Source organism: Epinephelus lanceolatus, chromosome 19 (assembly GCF_041903045.1).
Source record: "Epinephelus lanceolatus isolate andai-2023 chromosome 19, ASM4190304v1, whole genome shotgun sequence".
NCBI lineage: Eukaryota > Metazoa > Chordata > Actinopteri > Perciformes > Serranidae > Epinephelus > Epinephelus lanceolatus.
The window spans coordinates 2,676,106-2,701,484 of NC_135752.1; the positions used below are offsets into that span (position 1 = coordinate 2,676,106).

The 25,379-nt window shown below is 40.9% G+C and overlaps 1 protein-coding gene across 4 annotated transcripts in view; it reads right to left on the reverse strand.

Moving 5' to 3' along the window:
- mvb12ba (multivesicular body subunit 12Ba) overlaps nt 1–25,379 on the reverse strand; it is a 63,555-nt gene that overhangs the window by 36,402 nt on the left and 1,774 nt on the right. For 2 of the 4 annotated variants that reach the window (XM_078161977.1, XM_078161978.1), the window contains exons 2-3: nt 20,995–21,242; nt 1,896–2,020 (exon numbers count right to left, since the gene is read on the reverse strand). In XM_078161977.1, the coding sequence (XP_078018103.1) occupies nt 1,896–2,020; nt 20,995–21,034 (165 nt within the window). In that variant the 5' untranslated portion in view covers nt 21,035–21,242. The remainder of the gene's footprint in view (nt 1–1,895; nt 2,021–20,994; nt 21,243–25,379) is intronic. The other 2 variants (XM_033646780.2, XM_033646778.2) reach the window with 2 other exon arrangements.

A 25,379-nucleotide genomic window follows, 5' to 3' on the forward strand; every position in this document is an offset into this window, starting at 1 on the left:
AACACCTCTGGGTAATATACTATGTAGTTTCTCGTTCGAATAATGAAGCCTGTGTATAATTTTAAATTGGATGAGGCAATGTTTTGCATTATTTGAATGACAGTTTCAGACAATCATCTATTTTTGATTGCGTTTCCGTTTCAAATCTTTTAAATATTTCCCTATGTAAACTTGAACTTGTAGGTAATGAAAAAAAGTTATTGTTCTTCAGTCCATATTTCCTCTGTAGTTGTATAAATGAAGTAAAGACACCTTCTACATACAGGTCTCCAATACAATGGATACCCCTTTCACTCCAAGTACAGAAGGCTCCATCGAGGTTGGAGGGGACAAAGGTGGGATTTCTGGTAATGGGCAGTACAAGGGATACCAGTTTAAGATGAAAATTGGACCTAATATGCTTCCAAGTACGAATCATTTATAATAGGATTATTGTAATATAACAACTTTTGGTTTACATTTAAAATAAAGAATAATTTGATAAAGGAAGTGTGGAGTACTCACTTTTTAATATCTATTTATTTGATTGGGGAAAAAAAAAAATCCCCACAGCCTGAACCCCGACCTACCTCAGCGCACATTTTCAGCCCGAACTTGATCCAACTTGTCGGGCTTTTAGGGACCCATCTAGCTCAGGCTGCGATTGAGAACTCTATTAATAATAACACAATTTATTTATTAATTATATTTTGTATTGTTAATCTGACTGAAATGTAGTGTCGTAAATATTACAATATTTACCTCTGAGAAGAAGTATAAAACAGCAAAAAATAGAAATTCTCGAATTAAGTGAAGAAGCTGAAATTTGTACTTAAATACAAATGATGTATTTGAATTCAAAACAGTGAATTTTGCCTGAAAGGTACTGGTTTACAGGTATGTCGAACCCACCAAATTAGAATACAGTATGCAATGGCGCAGAAAATACTGGCTGAAATTGTTACAACTTAATCAGCATTACCTACATGCACAGAAAAACACAGACACCTCCTTGGTGTGTCACTATATTAATGCTAAGCTCCACTTTTGGAAAAAGTAAAAAGAAATTAAAGGCTATAACAGTTAAAATTAACTTTATTATTTATTAACTGGTTATTATTCAGGTATGACGGCAAAATGACGCAGCACACAGCGCATCAATTACTAATTACTTTTTGTCAGCCCTAACTCTAATATATTCACAAAACACAGTGTTTCTGAAACCTCTTTGTTGATATAATCTGTGCACATGTAATTTAGACAGATTGTTTTTTCTACAACCACAAATAATTTCTATACATTACAAACTATCTTCTGCAGAGTTTTTGACAAATTCAAAGGATGATTTATGAGCTCACACTAAATAATATGACTACTAAATACTATGTTAAGACAACAAGACAAATATTTGTATCCAGGTTCACTGTAAACTGACTTCCTTAGCTCACTGTTAAGAAGCAGAAAAACAACTTTATCTGAGTCTGAATTCGTTCGAAATCTGCAACATGTTAGTCTGGAGGTTTAATCTCATGTCCTCTCAAAGAGTCGATGATTAAACCTTAACTTTCAGCTCCGTCAGAGAAAACTGCACTGAGTTGAGATTGTTTACTTAATGCATATGCCAAACTGAAGTACTTCAAATATCCTACACACCCTGTATAAATTATGCCACCTATAGAGTTTATAGGAATGTACTTTCAGACCATTCTGGGTCAGAGTTAGGGGGCGTTTTCTTTCAATCACTGACTCATGACTTTTGTTCATTTGGCAGTTTCAAAGTATATCTACATGTGCATTTTTGCATTTTCATGATTTAAGACTCAAGAATTATTTTTGGCTTATATAATTAAAATTGCTAACTGTTTTGGTTTTTAAATAAGCTGTCTATCTGTCCTAACTTATGTTCAGTAACTTACCACATCATATCCAGTGGGTGCCCTGTTTCTTGAGGCTACTACACCAACTCCAGTGATTGGGTCCATGGGCATCTCTGGCAAAGCTTCAGAAAGATCCCGAACCTCAGGCATCTTTGTAGCTTCTTCTGCAACATAAAGCAACATGACGGATGAAATTCTTGGGCAGTCAATGTAGTAGGGTGAAATTACCTGGATCAAAGTATATATACATATATATATATATATATATATATATATATATATATATATATATATATATATATATATATACATACAGTACAGGCCAAAAGTTTGGACACACCTTCTCATTCAATGCGTTTTCTTTATTTTCATGACTATTTACATTGTAGATTCTCACTGAAGGCATCAAAACTATGAATGAACACATGTGGAGTTATGTACTTAACAAAAAAAGGTGAAATAACTGAAAACATGTTTTATATTCTAGTTTCTTCAAAATAGCCACCCTTTGCTCTGATTACTGCTTTGCACACTCTTGGCATTCTCTCCATGAGCTTCAAGAGGTAGTCACCTGAAATGGTTTCTACTTCACAGGTGTGCCTTATCAGGGTTAATTAGTGGGATTTCTTGCTTTATCAATGGGGTTGGGACCATCAGTTGTGTTGTGCAGAAGTCAGGTTAATACACAGCCGACAGCCCTATTGGACAACTGTTAAAATTCATATTATGGCAAGAACCAATCAGCTAACTAAAGAAAAACCAGTGGCCATCATTACTTTAAGAAATGAAGGTCAGTCAGTCCGGAAAATTGCAAAAACTTTAAATGTGTCCCCAAGTGGAGTCGCAAAAACCATCAAGCGCTACAACCAAACTGGCACACATGAGGACCGACCCAGGAAAGGAAGACCAAGAGTCACCTCTGCTTCTGAGGATAAGTTCATCCGAGTCACCAGCCTCAGAAATGGCAAGTTAACAGCAGCTCAGATCAGAGACCAGATGAATGCCACACAGAGTTCTAGCAGCAGACCCATCTCTAGAACAACTGTTAAGAGGAGACTGCGCCAATCAGGCCTTCATGGTCAAATAGCTGCTAGGAAACCACTGCTAAGGAGAGGCAACAAGCAGAAGAGATTTGTTTGGGCCAAGAAACACAAGGAATGGACATTAGACGCAGAAAAGGTGAAGGGATGGATTCCACATGCCTGGTTCCCACTGTGAAGCATGGAGGAGGAGGTGTGATGGTGTGGGGGTGTTTTGCTGGTGACACTGTTGGGGATTTATTCAAAATTGAAGGCACACTGAACCAGCATGGCTACCACAGCATCCTGCAGCGACATGCCATCCCATCCGGTTTGCGTTTAGTTGGACCATCATTTATTTTTCAACAGGACAATGACCCCAAACACACCTCCAGGCTGTGTAAGGGCTATTTGACCAAGAAGGAGAGTGATGGAGTGCTGCGGCAGATGACCTGGCCTCCACAGTCACCGGACCTGAACCCAATCCAGATGGTTTGGGGTGAGCTGGACCGCAGAGTGAAGGCAAAGGGGCCAACAAGTGCTAAACACCTCTGGGAACTCCTTCAAGACTGTTGGAAAACCATTTCAGGTGACTACCTCTTGAAGCTCATGGAGAGAATGCCAAGAGTGTGCAAAGCAGTAATCAGAGCAAAGGGTGGCTATTTTGAAGAAACTAGAATATAAAACATGTTTTCAGTTATTTCACCTTTTTTTGTTAAGTACATAACTCCACATGTGTTCATTCATAGTTTTGATGCCTTCAGTGAGAATCTACAATGTAAATAGTCATGAAAATAAAGAAAACGCATTGAATGAGAAGGTGTGTCCAAACTTTTGGCCTGTACTGTATATATATATATATATATATATATATATATATATATATATACACACACACACACATACATACATACATACATATAGGCCTATATGTATGTATGTATGTATATATATATACATACATACATACATATAGGCCTATATGTATATATGTGTACTGTGTATTGTTTTTCGGCACTACCTTGTTCTCTGTAGCTGATGTAAGGTGAATTACTCCTGTGTGGGATCAATAAAGTTCTTATCTTAGCCATCTGAGAAGATCAAATACATTGTTTTTGGTGCCTAACTGTTTCCAAAGTATATTAGTGTGTGTGTGAATGAATAAACGAGAGGCATTAACGTAAATTTCTTTGAAGGGGCTTTATGAAATTAAGTCCATTCACTTCTATTAGTTTACAGCGCAGCCTTGCCACATCCAATATGGCGGTGTCGTTGACGTACGGCTCAGCGCTCGATGCGGCGTCTATGTATATATGTCTATGGGCCCTGCTGTTGCAGTCTGGTCGAGCTAAAATCTTATGTCTCAACTGTCCAAGGGGGACTGAAGTCAGTGATTCATGTAAAATTCCTTAATGAAAGATTATTTTGCACTGTAGTAAGAATACTACAGAATTTATTAACCCAAATATTACACTTAACTGTTGGAACAGTTATTCATATTTTAGCATACATTATTACTAATATTAGTGCACACTAATAAAATATTGATTGAGAATCGCATGCAAGACCCGAATGACATGCTAAATAATACTGATAGCAAATTACAACACTAAAAAGCAATTTTTATTTGGTTGGCTGGTAAAATATCTGCCTGGCTGGTAAAAAAATTCACTTACCAGCCAGCCTGGCTGGTAAGTGAAAAGGTTAGTTTTGGACCCTGATCCCACCGCAGGACGTAGGCTACAGCGCACACTCGCTGACTAGATAGGCTACTGTGTGTGGAGCAGACTTACCCAGACTCCTTAGTTATTGTCCTGGGCGACTTTAACAAAGGTAACCTCACCCATGAACTCCCCAAATACAAACAATTTATAAAATGTCCGACCAGAGAGAAGAATATCCTGGATCACTGTTACACAACTGTTAACAACCCCTATCACGCCATCCCCTGCACTGTACTGGGCCACTCTGACCACGCCACCGTCCACCTGATTCCCTCATACAGGCAAAGTTAAAGCTCTGTAAACCTGTTGTGAGGTCATCTAAGAAGTGGATGAGTACACAGAGGCTGTGACATCATACATCGGCTTCTGTGAGGACTGCTGTATATACCATCACGCACTACGATGAGGTATAATGGAGTTAAATGAAATGAAGTTAAATGAAATTAAGTTTTATAGACATTTTTTTCTCTCTCTCTCTCTTTTTTTACTTGGGCCAGTAAGAATAACAAGGGGCTAGTAAAACTCTGAACTACTGGCCCAGGGGGCCAGTGGGGAAAAAATGTTATGTTGAACACTGCCTACACGATTCAAGTAGCGTTTAGTAGGCCTAACTATCAATAACTATTTTACACTTTCATATGTTTTTTCCCCCCTGCAGTAGAAAAACCCACAGCGTTACATCCATATTGCAATGAATTGTGGGTTATTAAATCAGTGAAGTCTGTTGAAGTCTGCATCCCAGGCAGGCTCTCTGGAAGTCCGCCAAAAGTCTGCTTGAGGCCCCTTATGGACTACATGAATTGTAGCTTGGACAGCCCTAAGCACTCCCAGACTTCCTGGGCATGCGCCAGTATGGTGTAGTTCAGATATTTGGATACAGCCAGTTTCCCGACAGTTTCCAGCCTTCAGTCCATACAGGAAGTCACAGAAGCACAATATGATGATGACTTTCAATGAGGCAGATTTCTGAAATTATTCAGACTCGGATATCAGTTTGCTCTCAGTCTTCTATTTTTTTTAATTATGATACACTGATTTATTAAAATGCTTTACAGGCTTTCTGTAATTTCTTTTCATGGTTCAACCTCCATCGCACATGAATTCTCATGTAAATCAGCATCATATCAGTTTGCTGCCGCAGAGCAGACCTGTCCCGTCAACTACATAGGGTAAAAAATTGGGTCTGACTATTAGATTTGTTTTTTTTCTCGGAGGAAAAAAACAAGACAACAGCTTTCATTAAAGATCAGTCAGATATAGTCAGGGCTTCACATCTGTACAGATGTTATTTTGAGAATCCTCACCTCCCACTGACCACAAGTCTCTGATGTTAAATACTTCAATAATTAAAGCAGTCCAATGTTTATAGACAGTGGACTACATATAGTTTATGATACAGTAAAAATGGCAAAAAATGTGAATAATTGCATTGCAGCACAATTTTCTGCTTGTGCTCCTAAAATATTTCAGTTCGAGGCTACAGTGCTCTGACTAAAAAAAAGTTAGTCTCGAGCCCTGCTGAAGCAGCCCTACATACTCTTGACACTCATCTTGAGCAATGGAGCTGTTCACCCCGAGCTCCGACACCGGCTAGAGATCTGCAGCCATAGTTTTGGTGTCTAGTGTACTTTTTTCGCGAGCTAATCTGGCAGGAAAACACACCGAAGATCCATTATGTAGGATAGAAAGGCTATATTAGAAATGTTATAAATAATCTCATTATAATAAATGATAAAATATGCACCCCAGGCTTCCACATACATGTCAGTTGTGAGTAAACAGCCAGCAAGGTCTTTACGTGTGATAACAACAGAGCAGAGGTGCAGAATCACTTGCTGACCTGAGGCCTGTATTACGAAGCCAGTTCAACGTCTTCTTCTTGTTATCTGGTTTGACCAACCCTAACACTGGCAGCCTGGATAACCGGTACTACAAAACTGGTTATCAAACAGTTCAGTTAACTCTGGGTTTTCCTATCCAGCCACAAGTTCGTTCATGTGAAAGAAGCGGGGTTATTAATTGCAAGCAACACCGTCAGAACCATGAATGAAGTGAGCTGCTTCATATGATATGTGATGAAATGGTAATGAAAATGTCTGCGATTACGAGAAACAAATGTCAGTGGCTTGGGATGTAAACAACAATCTGTAATTTAAAAATGTAAAATCTAGAAACATTGAAAACACTATCCACAAATTCACTGTCATCCGAGACTTAAATTATGTGCAGGTATCACTATTATGTGCAGATATGGGCTTATGTGACATTAGTATAGAGCATTTTTTGCTGTTTAGTTGGATGACGATAATACTACTCTGACTATGTCACATAAAACACTTTAAAGTGTTTCTGCGACTGAAGTTAAGGGTGGAAAAGGAGTTAATGACTGATGAAGTCTATCTGACCAAAATGTGGCATTTATAATAACAGAAGCCAATTAACCGTGTGTGGATTATTTTACTGATAAAATATTATGTTTTGTCCTAGTTCTCATAACGTGTGTAAGTGTCTCATTATTTTGAGCTGCAGTGATGAATCACAGTATAAAAGTAGCAGCACTATCACTGCGGACTGAAATAAATTTTGCATAATTTCAAATAAAATCACGTCTTTAGTGAGATTGTAAACAATCTCTCCATTTGTTAGAGGCTCTGTTTTAAAACCAGTGGAAACTGAGCCCTGGAACATTTGAATGATTCTACTGACCGAAAACAATGTATAGGTTACTCTTTTTTACCTGTCACTTCGCACTTTCGTTCATGGATTCTTTTTTCTCTGTCCCTGGAGCCATTCTACTCCCAGTGCACAGTCGGTTCAGCGTCTGCTCGATTATACGAGCTATCACAGTAGCTGTAAAATGGTCCAAACAAGTTCATCACTGTGTGTGAGAACAAACTCACAGCAACTGTCCCCGGTAGGGCTGGGTTAAAGTAATTGATTCAACTGATTCAAATCAATCAAATTTGAGATCAATCCTTTAATATGTCTTTTAGTGGTGGGCAATAAAACGATAACATATCGTCTCGCGATAAACACTTATGCGCTGTCGCTAGAAAAAACGTTCGATATAATGTTCAATAATTTCTGTCAGGAAAAAAACGTGCAAGTTACCCTCTGAGTCGGGCTGTGCAAGGTTGGTTGCATGAACACACTCACTTGCTCCCTGGTAACCTAGCAACAGTGTCATGCAAACAGCTAACAACATCAGGTTTGGTTGCACCATCCTCGTGGGTGAACACAAGTTCAAGGGTTGCCAGGTCCGCTTATAAGCCGCGACTTTGGGCTTGTTTCTTTATGTAAAGTCACTTACAAATATTGGTAGTCGCACGCTGCGTTTTTTTGGGCTTGTTTCTAAAGTGGAGTTGCTTATATGGGCTTGCTCTCTTAACGTCGCCTTTCTCTATATATATCTGTCCAATAAGTTATTTAAACTCATGATAGTATGTGGGACTGCAGGATGTTTCCACAGCTTGGCTCCTTCCGCCCTTCTCCTCTGCATACACACAGGTGACGGACAGTCAGTGAGACTTTTCACATTTGAATTGTGCAATAAATGGAGGTTCTTCAACTATTTCACCAACAAGTGGGCGAAATATGGAAAGAATACAATAAAGATTTGTAGAAAGAGAGGATTAAAAGATTCGACTTCAAGAGGAGGTTCTGTGTGAAATATGTACTCATCATTCAGATCTTGTTCAGCATACCAGTACTGTTACAGAGTTCAAGGGCAGTAAAAAATAATGTATTTGTAAAGTAATTTTGGTTGCAGGTCCTGGTTGCTTGTTTCTCTCCCAAGATCTGGCAACACTGAACACAACACAGCGTGGAGTGAGTAGCAAGAATGAGTGCAAATAGGGAGGAAATAGTCGAGTAGTAGTTTTTATACCATCTTGTGTATGTTCATTTATTTGAGTGTTTTCTAATGGTGGTGTTGACATTACATTTTCCTCTGTGTGCCAAGACTGATGACTGTGATTGAAATCAGAAGAAAGCTATAGAGTTTAAAATAAATGTGTTAAAATTCATTTATTTTCTCCTGGTCCTTATTTTAAATGGGTTATAAAAATATTATCGATAATTATCATTATCGATCAATATGAACCAGCTATATCTTGATATACTTTTCAGCCATATCACTCACCACTAATGTCTTTCTCATGGATGCCTAAAGCTTTAACCCTGTTAATCTGGTGTGTATTTAACAGGCCCCAGTGCTTAATTATTAAAGACTGGAATACTGATAAGCTCCAACATTACCGTTTTTTTTTTTTGTTTGTTTTTTTAAATCTGTGCTTTTTAACATTTTGGTTGATTTATTATCACACTGCAGCTTCTCCCCTCCTCTCTGTGTCAGCTGCTCCTCCACATACACACAAACACAGAGCAAACAGCAGAGTAGAGTGGCCACAGTGGAGACAGTGCCATGAAGATAACCTAAAGATTAGGTCGGGCTTCCGGGTTCTACTCAGCGTCCTCCGTCACTTCGGCTCTCAGTTTTAGTTTTTAATTCTAGTTTTTATGCTATCTTGAAAGATCTATGTTTTCAATTTTAACTGTTTAATGTGTGTACTTTGGCCGGATGGCCGATCGTGTATAGTTGCTAGGGCTGTCAAAATTCCTTCAAAATGACGTTCAAATATTCCTTCTAAAAATAACTCATAGGTTTGAACCATTCGAATATTTTTTTTTTCCGCATTATGTCCACAAGAGGGCAAACTAATACAAGGAAACATACTTGTATATGTATTAATACAAGGAAACATAACTACTTGTAGGTATTTTCATTTCAACATAAACGTCTTTGAAAACATTTACATACCTACACATTAAAACACATAAAACAATTATCTATAACATTACGTTATAAACGACCGCGGACCTCTCGCTCGCCCCCTCTCTCTGACCCGTCAGGCCACACCGCCCGCGAAAGCGCTGCGAATAGCCTCGAAGCACCGGACCGTGACCAGCTCGCGCCCTGCAGCGACCGTTTCGGCGTCTGGTCTATTTTCTGTGCGAGCCGCGAGCGAATGTGTCAAGCCGGGTGACGGAGACAACAGCTGGGAGCAGAACCGCTTGTCGACCAGGCTGGAGAAATGCGCGTCTGATGCCAACGCCCACTCACAAAGAGGACAGCTGCGGTGGTGTTTTTTTTTTCTCTCCACAATCGAATATCAATTTTCACATTCGAAGGTCCATTTTTTTTTCAAATTCGAATTTAAATTCGAATTTAGAATATTCGTTGACAGCCCTAATAGTTGCTCGGCAGTTTTTGAGTTATTAGGGCGTCTGTGCGGTCAGGGACACAGCCGCAACCAAACTACATTAGCGTTCCGCTAGTTTTTACCAATACACGTCCTTCTTTCCGCCTATAACTGGATTCTGGACTATGATACCGCTCGCATGACAGTAAGAAACCCCCCATAAATATATCGGCCAACCCTGATGCCTCTTTAACACCCTAGAGCGCTTCAACAAGAGTGGATTAACACGACCGGACCTGCGTTGACAGCGTGGGAAAATTTCTGTCAGCTGACTACAACCTAGCTTACCAGACTCCCACTCTCCTCACCGGGCCCTTGTTTGGGCCCTCACTGGTAAGTTTTCGCCTCCTTGGGGGATCCAACCCATCTCATATCTTGACACTATCTCCATAACGCCGCGGACTCCAATCTGGAGTCCTCGTGTGTAAGTTTACATTGCAGCCGATTCCTCTCCAGGTAACTAGCGACTAGCTGCTAGCTCTGTTATGTAAACAAAACACCTCACTGCTGAGGCTACTTCTGTTTCCCCAGGTTGGTTACCATCTGTTTCCACCATGCCACCACTCACCTCACCATCGGGCTGTGACAGTTGTTTTTGGCTGAGCCAGAGGGTCACCGACCTGGAGGGTCGCATCTCCAATCTCTACCAACTCCAAGATGAGGAAAACTTCATGGAATCGCTAATCACGGCGGAGACAACAGCGATTGCCCCTGACGGAGCCGCTCTGGATATCGACAGGATGGACGCAGGTCCCACAGGCTCGACTGGAGGCTCCCATCTCACCAGCCGCTCCCTCCGCTGGACCAGTGTTACAGTCCTCCATCCATTCTGCTAAGACCTTCGAGGATGGTGAGGTATCCATGGATTGCTGGTTTCAGTAGGACCTGCGGCTGTTACCACCAACATGGCTAAGCTAGATGACACCATCCCAGTAGCCCAGCCTGCCACAGGAAGCGCCGAAACCCGCTGGTTGCAGGAAGGTGCAAAGCCCAAAGAGTTTAAAAAAGTGTTTTTGGGCTACTTCACTCCCAACCCAAAAGCTGGTAGTTCCACTCCCACTCAGTTTCCCTGGATTCCAGCAAACAATAACAGAAAGAAAAATAAGATATCCATTCGCGCTCCCTTTCCTCCCGGAGATATTCCTCTCTCAAACCGTTACAGTCCTCTGGATGATCTGGATTTCCCCCTGCTCACCCAATCAGATTGTGTCCCACGGCTGCAGCGGCAGGCTCCTTCACCTTCACCGCCCCAACCGAGTGACCCGCGGCTCTCTCGGCCCCCGCCCCCTTCTCAGGGCCCCATGCTGACGACGCGCAAGCCGTCTCTCCATCCACGATCTATGCACGCTGCAGCAGCCAGCTCGCGTCCAATGGCGCGTGAGCGTCGCTCTAAACCGACTGGGACTGCTGCATCACCACCACCGCCCTGGCTGTGCAGAGGGAACTCCTCCCACTGTTGAATCCACTCTTCCCTCCCCCTTTCCTCACCCACTCTTCACCCCTACCACACTGATAGTGGGTGATAGCATCACCAGAAATATTCGCTTTTTTAACGCCATCACAATATGTTTTCCTGGAGCTTCTATCAAAAGCATTTCTGCCAAACTTCCTGAGCTGCTGCTCTCTTTCCCACCGATCCGTGTGATTGTGCATGTTGGCAATGACACGGCGACAGTCTGAGCTGACAAAAAGTGATTTTAATGACCTGTGTAGTCTTTTATATATAAATATAAAATAGTGGGAAGTCCATTTTTATCAGCGGCATTCTCCCCTTGCTGTCCCGCAGTGCAGAGCGCTTCAGCCATCTTCTTGGCTTAAACACCTGGATGCAGTCCGCCTGCAGAGTCCACAACTTTGCATTTATAGACAACTTTAACTTATTCTGGAACCGCCCCTCCTTCAACAGGGCAGATGGTGTGCATCCAAACAATTTGGGAAGTTCAGTGTTGGCAGCTAACATACAGCACGCTGTGCAGGTACACCAGTGCGCACCTCATGACCGACTCTTTACAAGACACACCTCTCTCCCAGAGTCTTCTTTGATGTCTGTGCTAGCATCCCATCACAACAACGTTCCTCTCTCTAGCTCCCCCCAGAGGCCCCAGTCAATACTACCACTTTCTTCATTATTCCTAGACACCATGGACAGTAGCTCTCCTCTAATGATCCCAGTCAGAGTCACTGCTTGTCACCCGACTCTGTCTATTGATCAGGACAACTCTGATGGGCGGGCCATTCACCAAAGAGCTCCAAATCGCAATAATGTTAATAACTTATGACAGATTCAAACCATCAGTTCAGCTTCTCCCGACAAAACTTCTCTTAAAATGGCCCTGTTCAACGTCAGATCAGTGTCCAACAAGACCTTCATTTTAAATGATTTTATCCACCTTATTTTTCACGGAAACACGGAGGCAAAACAGAACGCAGCCAGCTTCCGTTTTTTTGTGCGACACTTCCGGTCCAGCACTCTTACCACTGTGTAAATGGGAATTGCCTTGTTGTTTACCTTGCTGAGTTTAGCTATATATATATATATATATATATATATATATATATATATATATGTATATATCACATTTTTCACGTCACTATATCACCGTTTAGACTAATCTGATGTTTGTAAAGTCTATAAGCACAATGACTGAACAAACATTAGTATTTTCTCTGTATGTAATTAATAACATGGTTATCGTAGATTAGCTGGGCTAACCGTTAGCTGTTAGCCGTTAGCTGTGTCTGTAATAACTCACTAAACTCACAAAGTGGCCCGTGAAAAAAATATTTTCTCCAGCGGATGTCTTAGTTACAACATGATTGAGCTAACTGGAGTAGTTTCATGTCGTATCCGACAACGGGAGGCTTTTAACGGATGACGATCCTGATGTTAGCTTTGCTGCTAGTGTTAACGTTAGCTGTCCCTGTCAGCTGCAGCCACTGATGCTTTGTAGACATCGTGATTTCCCAAAACTGAATAAATACCACACATAGCAACACAAAACTGCTTTGCTAGCTCAATCATGTTGTAACGGCTGGATGGTTGATGCGTACATGCTGATTCGGGTGCTATCAGAGCCGATCCGCGCATCACTATGGCTTAATGATCAACTCAGTCAATTAAAACAGCCCGTCCTGTGTTAGGAGTGTATGTCGCTGACAGAGAGAAAGAAAGAAAAGGGAAAACAAAGATAGAAAAGCAGCGTACACCTCACATATTTATTTCTCACAGGTGCGCACACGTTTGGCTGGCATGCAGAAGCACCGTCTGTGTGTCTGTGTGTCGAGGGTGTGAGCCGCAGCTTCAGCTGCTCAGGTAGAGAGGCTGTGTAGCCCGGTGTGTTTTTTCACTGATTCGGTTCTGCAGGTTCTCTGCTGGTACACTGGAGACGGGGATCAAGCAGTTTGTCTCACTCGGGATAGATTGTGCTTTTTTGGTTCATAGTTTATGATTGACGTGCGATTTATTCGCGTTTAGAGGGAATAAATTTCCGTTAGAACGGAAACGTGGGCACAGTTATCTAACGTTATACAAAATACACAGACTAACTAACTAACTAACTGATTGACTAACATAAACAACTGAAAATTGAAAAAAAATATTAGCTTGCACTGTTAGCTCCGGTAAGGGAAAGCATGAGGGAAAGCGGCTGACCGGAAGTCACGCACAAAAAAACGGAAGTTGATCACTATTTACTTCCGTGTTTGAAAATAAGGTGGATTGTGTCAGCAAATTTAGACCTTTTGTTTTTAACTGCAAGTTGGCTGCAACTTAATGAATGCAGCCAACTTGTTGAGCTCTGTCCTCCTCATTATGAGTGTTTTAATCAACCCAGGATCAGTGGTTGTGGTGGTGGCCTATTATGTGTTTTTAGGAAGAATTTTAAATGTCAACTGTTACATTTTAACAAATTTTCTTCCTTCGAGGCTCTGACTTTCTCACTTGCTGGCTCTCAACCGATTTTATTTGCCCTCATTTATCGTCCTCCAAAACCTATTGGCAGCTTTTAGCAGAATTCCCAGAGTTTTTATCCATGCTTGTCTTAAATCATGATAGAATAATTCTCTGTGGTGATTTTAATATTCATGTCGATGACTCTGCCAATTCACAGGCTTTAGATTTTTTAAATATCACCAATTCTTTTAACTTTAAACAACATGTGTCCGGTCCAACACACAATCGAGGGCATACTCTGGACCTTGTTTTTTACCTTGGATGTAATTTTATCCTCCTGAAATTCTCTGGATTTTACTGTTTCTGACCATAAATGTATAGTCTTTGATAGTGAATGTCCTGCCATTAACACAGTTTTACCATGCACCTGGAGTTCTCGCGTTTTTAACGCAAAGAGTGTAGCAGAATTCGGCACACTTTTTAACAGTTGCTGACACCAACAATCTGGCTAATAATTTTAATTCTGCCTGTCTCACTACCCTTGATGTCATTGCCCCTCAGAAGCTCATGATTAAATCAATAAACAAGAAGCAGCCTTGAATTAATGACAACATCCTCAAACAGAAAAGGGAATGTAGGAGAGCAGAGCGTAGATGGAAAAAGTTGGGTCTCCAGGTGCATTTTAATAGCATGAAAGATTTATTGTCAATTTTTAACTGTATGGTAAAGGAGGCGAGAAAACACTACTTTTCAGAGTTGATATTGAGCAATAAACATAACCCCAGGTTTTTATTTAAAACTGTTGATCAATTAGTTAATCCAGCCCCTCCAAGTGTTCCAATCAAATCAGATGCAGACAGTGAATTGTTTTTATCTAATTTTAGTAATAAGGCACTCCCAGTGCCTCTTTTAATAATGTCTCTTATCCCCCAAAAGACATTTTTAGCCAGTTTTATCTGAGTCTACCAGCCCTCTCGATGTGGTTCCCTCTAAGTTTTTAGTACAGGTAATTGAATGTATTGGGCCTAGTTTGCTTTCTGTTTTTAACAGTTCCCTGACTACCGGTTGTGTCCTTGACTATTTTAAAAGTGCTTGTGTGTCCCCACTATTGAAAAAACCTGGGCTGGATCCTTCCATCCTTCACAACTACAAACCGGTGTCCAAGTTACCTTTTATATCGAAAATTTTAGAAAAAAAAAAAAAGTGTCCTCGCAGTTTTTAACAGCTCTGGAGGATAACTGTATTTTTGAAAAATTTCAATCTGGTTTTAGGAAATATCACAGCACTGAAACGGCACTTCTCAAAGTGACCAATGATCTTTTAATGGCAGCTGACGATAGTATGTGCTCAGTTCTAGTACTTCTGGACCTCAGTGCCGCCTCTGACACGATCGACCACAGCATTCTTTTAAATAGACTAAGGCACTGGGTGGGGATCTCAAGTACAGTTTTAGAGTGGTTTTTATCTTACCTTACAAACAGAAGGCTTTGTGTTGCAGGAAACAACCACATGTCCTCATTTGTTCCACTTCAGTACGGTGTGCCCCAGGGGTCAGTCCTGGGACCGATTTTATTTTCTATATACATGCTTGCCCTGGGGCACATAATACAAAGACATGGGGTTCAGTTCCATTTTTATGCAGATGATACACAGCTGTATCTACCAGTTAAAACCACTGATCCTGGGATGTTGGGTACTATGAAAAATTGTATTGTGGATATAAAAAACTGGATGTCGGAGAATTTCCTCCTGTTGAATGGGGCAAAAACTGAGGTTTTGGTTATTGGATCGCAGCACAGTCAGGATCAACTGATGCCGTCTATTGGGTCCCTAGTGGAATACGTCAAGCCCACTGCAAGGAACCTCGGCATCTGGTTTGACAGTAATCTTACCTTCGAATATCACACCACAAAATTAGTGCAATTATGTTTTTATCAGCTCAGAAATATTTCAAAGATCCGTTCCTTTTTAACTGTTAAAGACACTGAGACCAATTTGCATGCTTTTATTTCTTCACAGCTCGATTTCTGTAACAGCCTTTTTACCTGTCTAAGTCAGAAATCCCTAGAAAGACTACAAATGGTGCAGAACTCTGCAGCGAGGCTTTTAACACGATCACATCACACCTATTTTAGCATCTCTACATTGGCTGCCAGTACGTTTTAGAATTGATTTTAAAATTTTATTGATCACTTTCAAATGTCTCAACGGTCTCTGTCCTAGTTATATCACCGACCTTTTGACATCATATGCTCCTACTCACACTTTACGTTCCTCAGGCAAAGGCCTTTTATGCGTCCCAGAGTCCAGACTGAAAACTAAGGGGGACAGAGCATTTTCAGTCCGCGCACCAAAACTATGGAACAAATAGTTTGCCTGAATAAGGTCAGCTGATTCAGTGATCTCTTTTAAATCTCTTCTAAAAACACATTTTTACCGAAAAGCCTTTTTTGATTTTATCTGAGTTGTGTCATTTATTGTTTTCATGCATTGGAATTGTATACTTCATGTTTTAGTTGTTCTGTAAAGCACTTTGTAACTTATGTTTTAAAAAGTGCTATATAAATAAAGGTTATTATTATTATTACTTGAGTTGACACCAACTTACTTTTGTTCATTACTGTAAGCTAAATAAAACCTTTAAATAAATAAATAATAATAAAACCATGCAAGTACCAATACTTAATTAATACTCCTGTTTAACAAGCACAAAGATGTAAACGTGTAGGCTATTACGAAAATAATATAGAAAAGAAAACTAGAGACCAGATGCTGAAACTGTAGCGGCAGATTGGCTATAGTTTGGACTTACTGGGAATTCAACAGAGTGGCCGTGGAGCTCAGTGGCCAGCTTCCTGGCTTTGGGGACATTCTGTCTCCTGTCGAACCTGGCTGCTCCACAGAGCTCCATTGCTAGCCTGGAAGCGCTGTGGTTGGCTTCCAGGCTTTGGGGCACTTTGCGGAACTTCCGCTTCTTGTCTAAACCTGGCGTTCTCATGCAGGTGCATTCTCAGGCAGCAACACTGGGCACCGATGGATTTAAAATGAATCAGAACCTTGAGAGTGCTAGACCAGCCAACCCTGGACACTTTTTTGTGAACCACTTTGGCGACCTAGATGCCTCAGATGTAGAGGTGTAACGGTATGAAAATTTCATATCACGGTTATTGTGACCAAAATTACCACGGTTATCATTATTATCGCAGTATTGTTGAAATGTCTTCAAAATGTTCAAAAAGTACTTATACACTCACTGAAATCATTTAACCAAGTTTTATTTCGCCGTCCTTTCAAACTCAATACTTCCTGAAATTGTTTAAAATTAAAAGCCCCTTATAACCTCGGCTGAGAGAATCCCTCCATTTTCTAAGTAGTATTTTATTGTGAAACATTTGCAGGAACTTGTGGAGGAATCAGTAACTTGTATGTTTGCGTACAGTACTTCAAATGTAGCTCCTGCCATCTCCTGGCACTTTTTACATTACTACAACAACATTTCAGCTGGCACATGAATAGACACAGTGACTGAAATTATAGTAAAAGTGATAAAAAATAGGACAAGAATAAGCCAATGACATCACACACGTCATGACAGACAACTGGGGATGGTTGGTGTGGACCATCGTGTAGTGTGTCATGTCTGTCGGCCAAGTAAGTCACGGCATGATTTTATGACTCCACAATCGTGTAAAGTGACATGGTGAGTAGTTCTGTAGTTCATAGTAGTTCTGGGTGGTGGTCACGGAGATGGCTCATCAAATTTGAAGTGTTACCCCCCTTCGCAGAGCCTTTTTTCTGCACTTTCTGCAGACAGGGTTACTATCTTCAATTAGTTTCCCCTCAGCATCCTTATAAATCCCAAAATACGTCCAGACTTCAGACTTTGTCCTTTTAGAGGGGAAAAAAAATCTCTGGAGCACTGTCCGTGCGGGTGCCTTCCGGCATGTTTTCCGAGGCCAAACATTGCAAACTGCGCATGCTGCTTTTCCAGGCAATGAGCAGTATCACCGTGAGTTTTTCAAAGTGCGGTAATCAAACATGGTTTTAATGATAATTATAATTTGAAATGGTAATACTAACCGTCAAGAATTTTACCGCGGTTCATCATTTTACCGGTAATCGTTACATCCCTATTCAGATGCTAATCACTGGTATTCACAGAGTGAGTTGCTGTACAGTTAATCATTTGCATACATGCACCACTCAAAAAGACAAAAAAAGTGAGGGATGCTTTTAGGGCTGGGGCGACGCGCCGACGTTGACGACTACGTAAATACGTTGACGCCAATTACTTGCGTCGATGCATCGGTTCCAACAAAAAGAAAATGGCAGAGGAGAATTGTAAACATGCGACCATGTAGAGACAGAAATGACATAAGATAAATAACATAAGGCTATTTAGTTTGTTTAATATAAGGACAAGGTATAAACCAGGGGCCTCATTTATAAAAGAGTGCTTAGGATTCATACTAAAAGTTGACGTGCGCCCAAAAGCTAAAAATGATGTGCGCCAAAAAATAATTTGATTTATAAAACCGTGCGCACGCACACTTGCACGCAATGTTCTTTTTATAAATCACAGACCTCCTGGAGTTGTGCGCACCCAGATCCGCCTCATATTCCGCCTCATATTCCGCCCTCTACACGCCCTAGTTCAATCATAAATGGTCATGCAAATCACCTCATGAATGCGATCTGCATATAAATAAGACGGCATGCGAGTGTTCTCTCGTTGTGTGAGTCACGGCGACGGGTGAGAAACGAACCAAAAGCCGGAATTTCTCCAAGACTGAGCTAGAGACCCTTTAACGGGAGGTGAACGCTCGGGATGCCTCTGTGCGAGATTGTGCGCGATTCACATGGCAGCCTGCTGCTAGGCAACCAAACCAAACTTTTAACTCTTACAACTATTCCCCTCTTTTTTTCCCGCTTTAATTTTTCCATTTTCTCCTACTACATAAACCGGATTACATTACCGACCTGGATCATCTGGAGCATTACATCGACAAATGCTACAATAGACTCTGCATCATGGGACGCTCACAAAAATCCAAAAAACCACGCACACAGGACTCACCTGCCTCATCTGCTTCTACTTCACCGTCAACATCACCGAAACCACCCTGCAGCTCCGAGGTAAGCGACATGTTCATATCCATAGACAATAAACTTATCCGAGTGGACGCCAGAGTGGCATTGATCGAAGTATTACACAGAGAATTTCAACAACTCCGCCACAGCCTGGAATACAGCCAACAACAAATAGACACACTTGCTAAGGAAAACAAATCACTCCAACACTCCGTCTCAACCATGCCCAACCAGCTCTCCTCTGTCACCACTCAACTTGCTTCTGTCTCTACCGAAAACAAGATCATGAAAGAAACCATCCTGGATTTACAGTCAAGCAGCATGAGAGACAATCTGATCTTCACCGGCATTTCCGAACCACCCACAGACCAACCCGAAACAGCAGTCAAGGATTTCATGGTCAAACAGCTCAAACTCTCCACTGCAACCGTCAACAATATCACATTTTACCGCGTTCACTGTTTGGGACAGAAACACACTAACACTACCCGACCACGGCCCATCATCGTCAAATTCGAGCACTTCAAACAGAAAGAACTGGTACAACGACAAGGCAAACAGTTAAAAGGAACGGACTATGGACAACGACCAGTATCCACCAGAAATCAACCACAGACGCAAGCAGCTCTTTCCTATCCGCAAGCAAATGATGAAAGAAGTCATATCAGTGGACAAACTATACATTGACGGACAATGACAATTATTCAAAGATAAGAACATTACCCCCCCCCCCCGCCTCATTACACACACACACACACACACACACACCAGCATTGAGCCCTTCATGACAACCTGTTCAACATACCATCCCTCAAACTTGTAACTTGGAACATACGGGGTATTGGCTCTCAGACGAAAAAAAATCAAAGTACTCAATCACCTGGACAACTTAGATGCAGATATTTGTTTGTTGCAAGAAGCCCACCTCTCACATACAGATCATAATAAATTAAAAACAAAACAATTCATCCACTCATTCTCTGCTCATTACAATTCAAAACAAAGACGTGTGTGTATCTTGATAAACAAAAAAATCTCATTTGTCCATAATAAAACCATCATAGACCCTGAAGGACGTTTTATCATCATTAACATATCATTCAACAATAATTCGGTAACAATTGGTAATATTTACGGCCCAAACACTGATGATTCATCCTTTTTTCACAACTTTTTTTTCTATCTCAAACATTTCCAACTGCCCAGTCATAATAGGAGGTGATTTTAATACAATCATCGACTCATCACTTGACAGATCTAACAATACAAGCAATAAACGCAACTGGCAATCCACTGAAATAATAAAACAGTTCATGAGTGATTTTGGTCTTGGCGATAGTTGGTGGCTACAACACCCAACTACCAGAGAATACACTTTTTACTCACCGGTCCATCATTCCTACTCTCGCATTGACTTTTTTCTGACCAGTAACTCACTTATATCAGACATCTCTGATTCAAAAATTCACCCCATCATTATCAGTGATTATGCTCCAGTTACAATCATATGGAACCCAAACAATCAACATAAACACATCCCTAGATGGCGCTTTAACATATCTCTACTTAAAGACCCAGAGTTTGACAGCTACCTTAAAAGAGAATGGGCATCCTTCCTAGAAATAAATGATTCCCCAAAGTCATCACCTACACTTCTTTGGGAAACAGGTAAGGCAGTTTTAAGAGGCAAAATCATTTCATTCTCCGTCCATAAAAAGATCAAAGAAAAGGAACAAGAAGTCAGACTAGAACAAAAAATCAAACTAGAAACACTGAATGCAAATAACTCAACAGAAGTAACTCAAAATGAATTAAGAAAATATCAATTACAACTAAATGACATTATAAACAAAAGAACTCAATTTCTAATTCATAGACTTAGACAAGAAAAATTTCATCATAACAACAAATCTGGTAAATATTTAGCAAATCAAATTAAACGAAACAAAGAAAAAGCAACAATTTCCACCATCAAGGACTCAGCAGGGAAGCCTACCAACTCACCACAGGAAATAAATAAAATATTTAGAAATTTTTATGCTAAACTATACTCATCTGAAAAAGACCCAAAACAGGAGAACATCAATTCATTTTTTAGGAATATTAAACTTCCAAAACTTAATACAGAACAAGTCAATACATTAGACTCACCAATTACAGAAAAAGAACTCTCCATTGCCCTCAACCTCATGCCAAACAACAAAGCACCAGGGGCCTCATGTACAAAGGATGCGTACGCACAAAAACGTGGCGTACGTCCTTTTCCACGGCAAAGTCCAGATGTATCAAGAGTGAAATGGCCGTGGAAATGTGCGGTACCTCACGCCAACTTCATGGCTGGCGTACGCACGTTTCTACAGCTGTTGATCCTTGGGCGACACAGAGGTGATGCTGAGAAGCTGTTAGAATAAATAAATGTGAAAACAATTAGTCCTCAGAGTGATGTGCACATCAGAGAAACATCAACAATTAACACTGATGAACAATTAACACAGCTGCGTGTCTGCAATTAGATGAGTGGATATAAAAGCATGCGCAAAGTGGTGCCGAAAATACTGTTAACAACAACGGCTGCTTTAGCAGTAGTAGTAGATTTGTAAATGGCGCAATACGAAGAGAGCGTGTGTTCAGAGACAGATGGCACTGGCTCATCAGCTGCTTTAGGTTCCTGAGGCCTATCCTCCTGGAACTGTGCGCAGAGCTGCAGCCGGCAGCGCGACACGGCGAGGAGCCATGCACTGCCTGTATCCATACAGGTTCTGACCACACTGGGGTTCCTTAGCTCCAGGGGCATTCCAGAGGGAGCTGGCCGACCGATCGGGACTGTGCCAGTCGACCCTGAGCCGAGCCACGCCAGCTGTGTGGAACGGAATTATCTGCATGTCAGCCAGGTATATCAAATTCCCATACAATGCAGCTGAACAGGCCAACATTAAAGCGCAATTTGCAGCGACAGCCGGTTTTCCTAACGTTATCGGAGCTATCGACTGCACACACATTACTACAGTATAAAAGCACAATCACAGGATGAATTTGTTTATGTCAACAGGAAGCATTTTCATTCGATCAATGTACAGATCATATGTGATGCGCAAATGCAATTAATCAACATTGTGGCGAGGTGGCCTGGTTCAACGCACGATTCATACCTTCTGAGTAACAGCATGGCTGGGAACAGACTACAAGCTGGCACTGTGCGCGATAGGTGCCTTCTTGGTGAATAATTTATTTGTTTAATTGTCCTAATATTAATCCCCCTGATGCGCACTGAGCATGTGCACCCCCAAATATTATCCTGTCTTCACAGCATCAGTACTAGTCAGTGGTTAAAGTTAGTGACTTGCTGTTTGTTGCTGGTTAAACTACAGCTTCAGAGCTTTCTAACAAGCCCCTGATTGTTTCTGTGTGTAAAGTACTCATGTCAATAAACCCGTGCGTAAAGTGTGACATTTCTTAATCAGCCACACCTTTTCCCCGGTGCACTTCTGCATTCATTGTGTGGTCCATGTAAGTGGTGTATAAAATTAACAAATGGAAACTGTAAATCCAGTTAACATAATTGTCTGCTTTCAACTGACCCCAGGCGATTCTCTGTTCAAACAGGGTGAGCTCCTCCACTCCTGTCCCCCCACCTGTTTTGGCCACACTTTCACGTCCACCTTAATGTTGGACCACTTCTTTTTTAATTCTGCGTGGGTACGCTTTTCTGTCCCCACAGCACTGACAGGCTCACACACACTCTCCCACTCACTCACCTTGCGTTTTGTATTGATGCCGGAGGACAGCGTGCCAAAAAGTACATTTTTGTGCGCCTCCACTTCAGTGAGCGTCTCCAGTTCGCATTCTGTGAAGTTTTTCTTTTTTCCCGCCTTACTCATTCTTTTGTTTTAGTTTTCTGATCGTGCAGAGAGGGGAATCTTAGGTGCAGGATTCATTTAAATATGATTTGCATATTTAAATAGGAGCGTGGACAGGGAGGGGTCGGGTACTCCAACATGTGCGCTCAATTCCGCATTGATTGGGATGTACAAAGGAAATGTGCTTGGATTCATGTGTAGGCACAGATTCATACATCTGGATATTTTTATGCGTAAGACGTTTTCTGGATTTAAGCGTACGCCATGTTTCAGTAGGAAATCCACACAAGTCTTTGTACATGAGGCCCCAGGTCCCGATGGCTTCCCTGCTGAGTTCTATAAACACTTTTGGTCCATTTTAGCCCCACTCTTCATCAAAGCAATAACTGAAATAAAACAAAATTCAAGATTTCCAGTACACATGAACACAGCCGTAATCTCACTCCTCCCAAAACCTAATAAAGATCATACCCTGCCGTCAAATTACCACCCCATCTCCTTAATCAATGTAGACATAAAAATCATCAGTAAAGCTCTCGCTCACAGGATAGAAAAAGTCACTCCTTACATAATTCACCCAGATCAGACTGGCTTCATCAAAGGCAGACAGGCATCCAATAATACACGTACACTGTTCGATTTAATCCATTATTCATCATTACAACAGGAAGATACCATAATAGCCACTTTAGATGCAGAAAAAGCTTTTGACAGGGTTAATTGGAAATTTCTCTTCACCACATTACAAACATTTGGCTTTGGGGAATAATTTATTAACTGGATCAAGATTCTGTACACTGCACCTTCAGCCACCGTCACCACTAATGGACTAACATCACAAAGCTTTACATTGCACAGGGGGACTAGGCAGGGATGCCCACCCTCTCCCTCTTTATTTACCATTTTCATTGAACCCTTAGCAGCAGCCATCCGTCAGAACCTCCATATCCAAGGAATTCAAACACCCCAAACACAGCATAAGATTAGTTTGTATGCAGATGGCATTTTACTTTCTTCAAAACCCTCAATCATCTCTGCAAGAAACAATTAAACTCATCGAATCATTCTCCAAGATCTCCGACTACTCTATAAACTGGAATAAATCCTCCGTCCTCCCATTGCAAAACACCAGATGGGATGCGGCAGCCCATATATCACCCATTCCTCTATGCACGGATCACATTACATATTTAGGCATCAGTGTTTCCCCCAGGCTGTCAGAGCTGATTGGAATCAATTTCACTCCACTACTAAAAACAATAGATCATGATCTCCACCGTTGGATGAATTTACCACTATCCATTTTGGGCAGAATAGCAATTATTAAAATGACAATACTTCCCAAAATAAATTATCTCTTTTCAATGATTCCAACTTACCCTACTCTCACCTGGTTTAACTCTCTAGACTCAATAATCACTAAATTCTACTGGAAAAATAAAACACCAAGGATCAAACTGACTACACTTCAAAAACCCAAATCACAAGGCGGCTTAGATGCACCACATTTTTACCATTACTCCCTGGCAAATCAACTGCAGTATATATACAAGTGGACACACTCCAATCACTCAGACCTCACCTGGCTAGACATAGAACAAACACTCTGTAAAGACATCCAGATTTCAGATACTCCATTTCTCAGTCAATCGATCAAACACCATTCATGTTTCAGTGCAATAATAATAGCGTCGGCTCTGACAGCCTGGTGGAAATTAAACTAAATCACCAACTCTTCTCTCTCTCCATCCAATTTCACCCCCATTTGGAACAATCCTGACTTCTTGAGCAACAAAAAAACACTCAACTTTCACACATTGGCAGAAAAGGGCATCACACATCTAAAACACATTTTTCGTACTAACACCCTGGTATCATTTCCCCACTTGGTCCAGGAGTACGGCATCAGGAGTAACCAATTTTTGGAATATTTACAACTCAAATCATCTGTTAAATCAAAAATCAATATTCGAACCACTAGTCTATAAATATCCCCTCCCCAAAAAAACTTCTCTCCAAAATATATAAGATAATATCACAATCTGACAAAACCATATTTCTACCTTCAATAAAATGGGAACAAGACCTCTCCATTACTCCTGATGCCGACTTCTGGACCCAAATCTGTAAAAATATTTATTTCATGACTAAAAATGTTAACCTACAACTCATACAGTATAAGATACTGGATGGGATTCACATCAGAAATATGCTCACACTGCACACAAAACTGTCCTGACACTTACATTCACGCCACCTGGCACTGCACACCCATCAAACACTTTTGGAAAGAAGTCACTGAGTCACTATCCCGCTTCATGGGCTGCCGCATCCCAGTATCTCCCTCACTCTGCCTTCTAGGAGACTTATCAACATTCAACCTGTTGTTAGTTTGCACTTTTTGTTTACAAAGGTCCTAACTGGATTGGAAGTTTTGCCTGTTAAATATCTTAATGTCTGAGCCTAATGTTTAATATATATTGAAGTGCAATTTTGTTTACAGAGACTTTATACTTTATTATTGTTTCAGTTGTGTGTGGTTTTTATTCAAGTGCATTTTTTGTTAACAGAGATTGACAGTCCATTTTATTTATTGTTTTTGGTTGTTTTGATTATTTATTTTGGATATTTACAATGTCTTTTTTCATAATACAATTCCAATTTTAAATATTCTTAAGA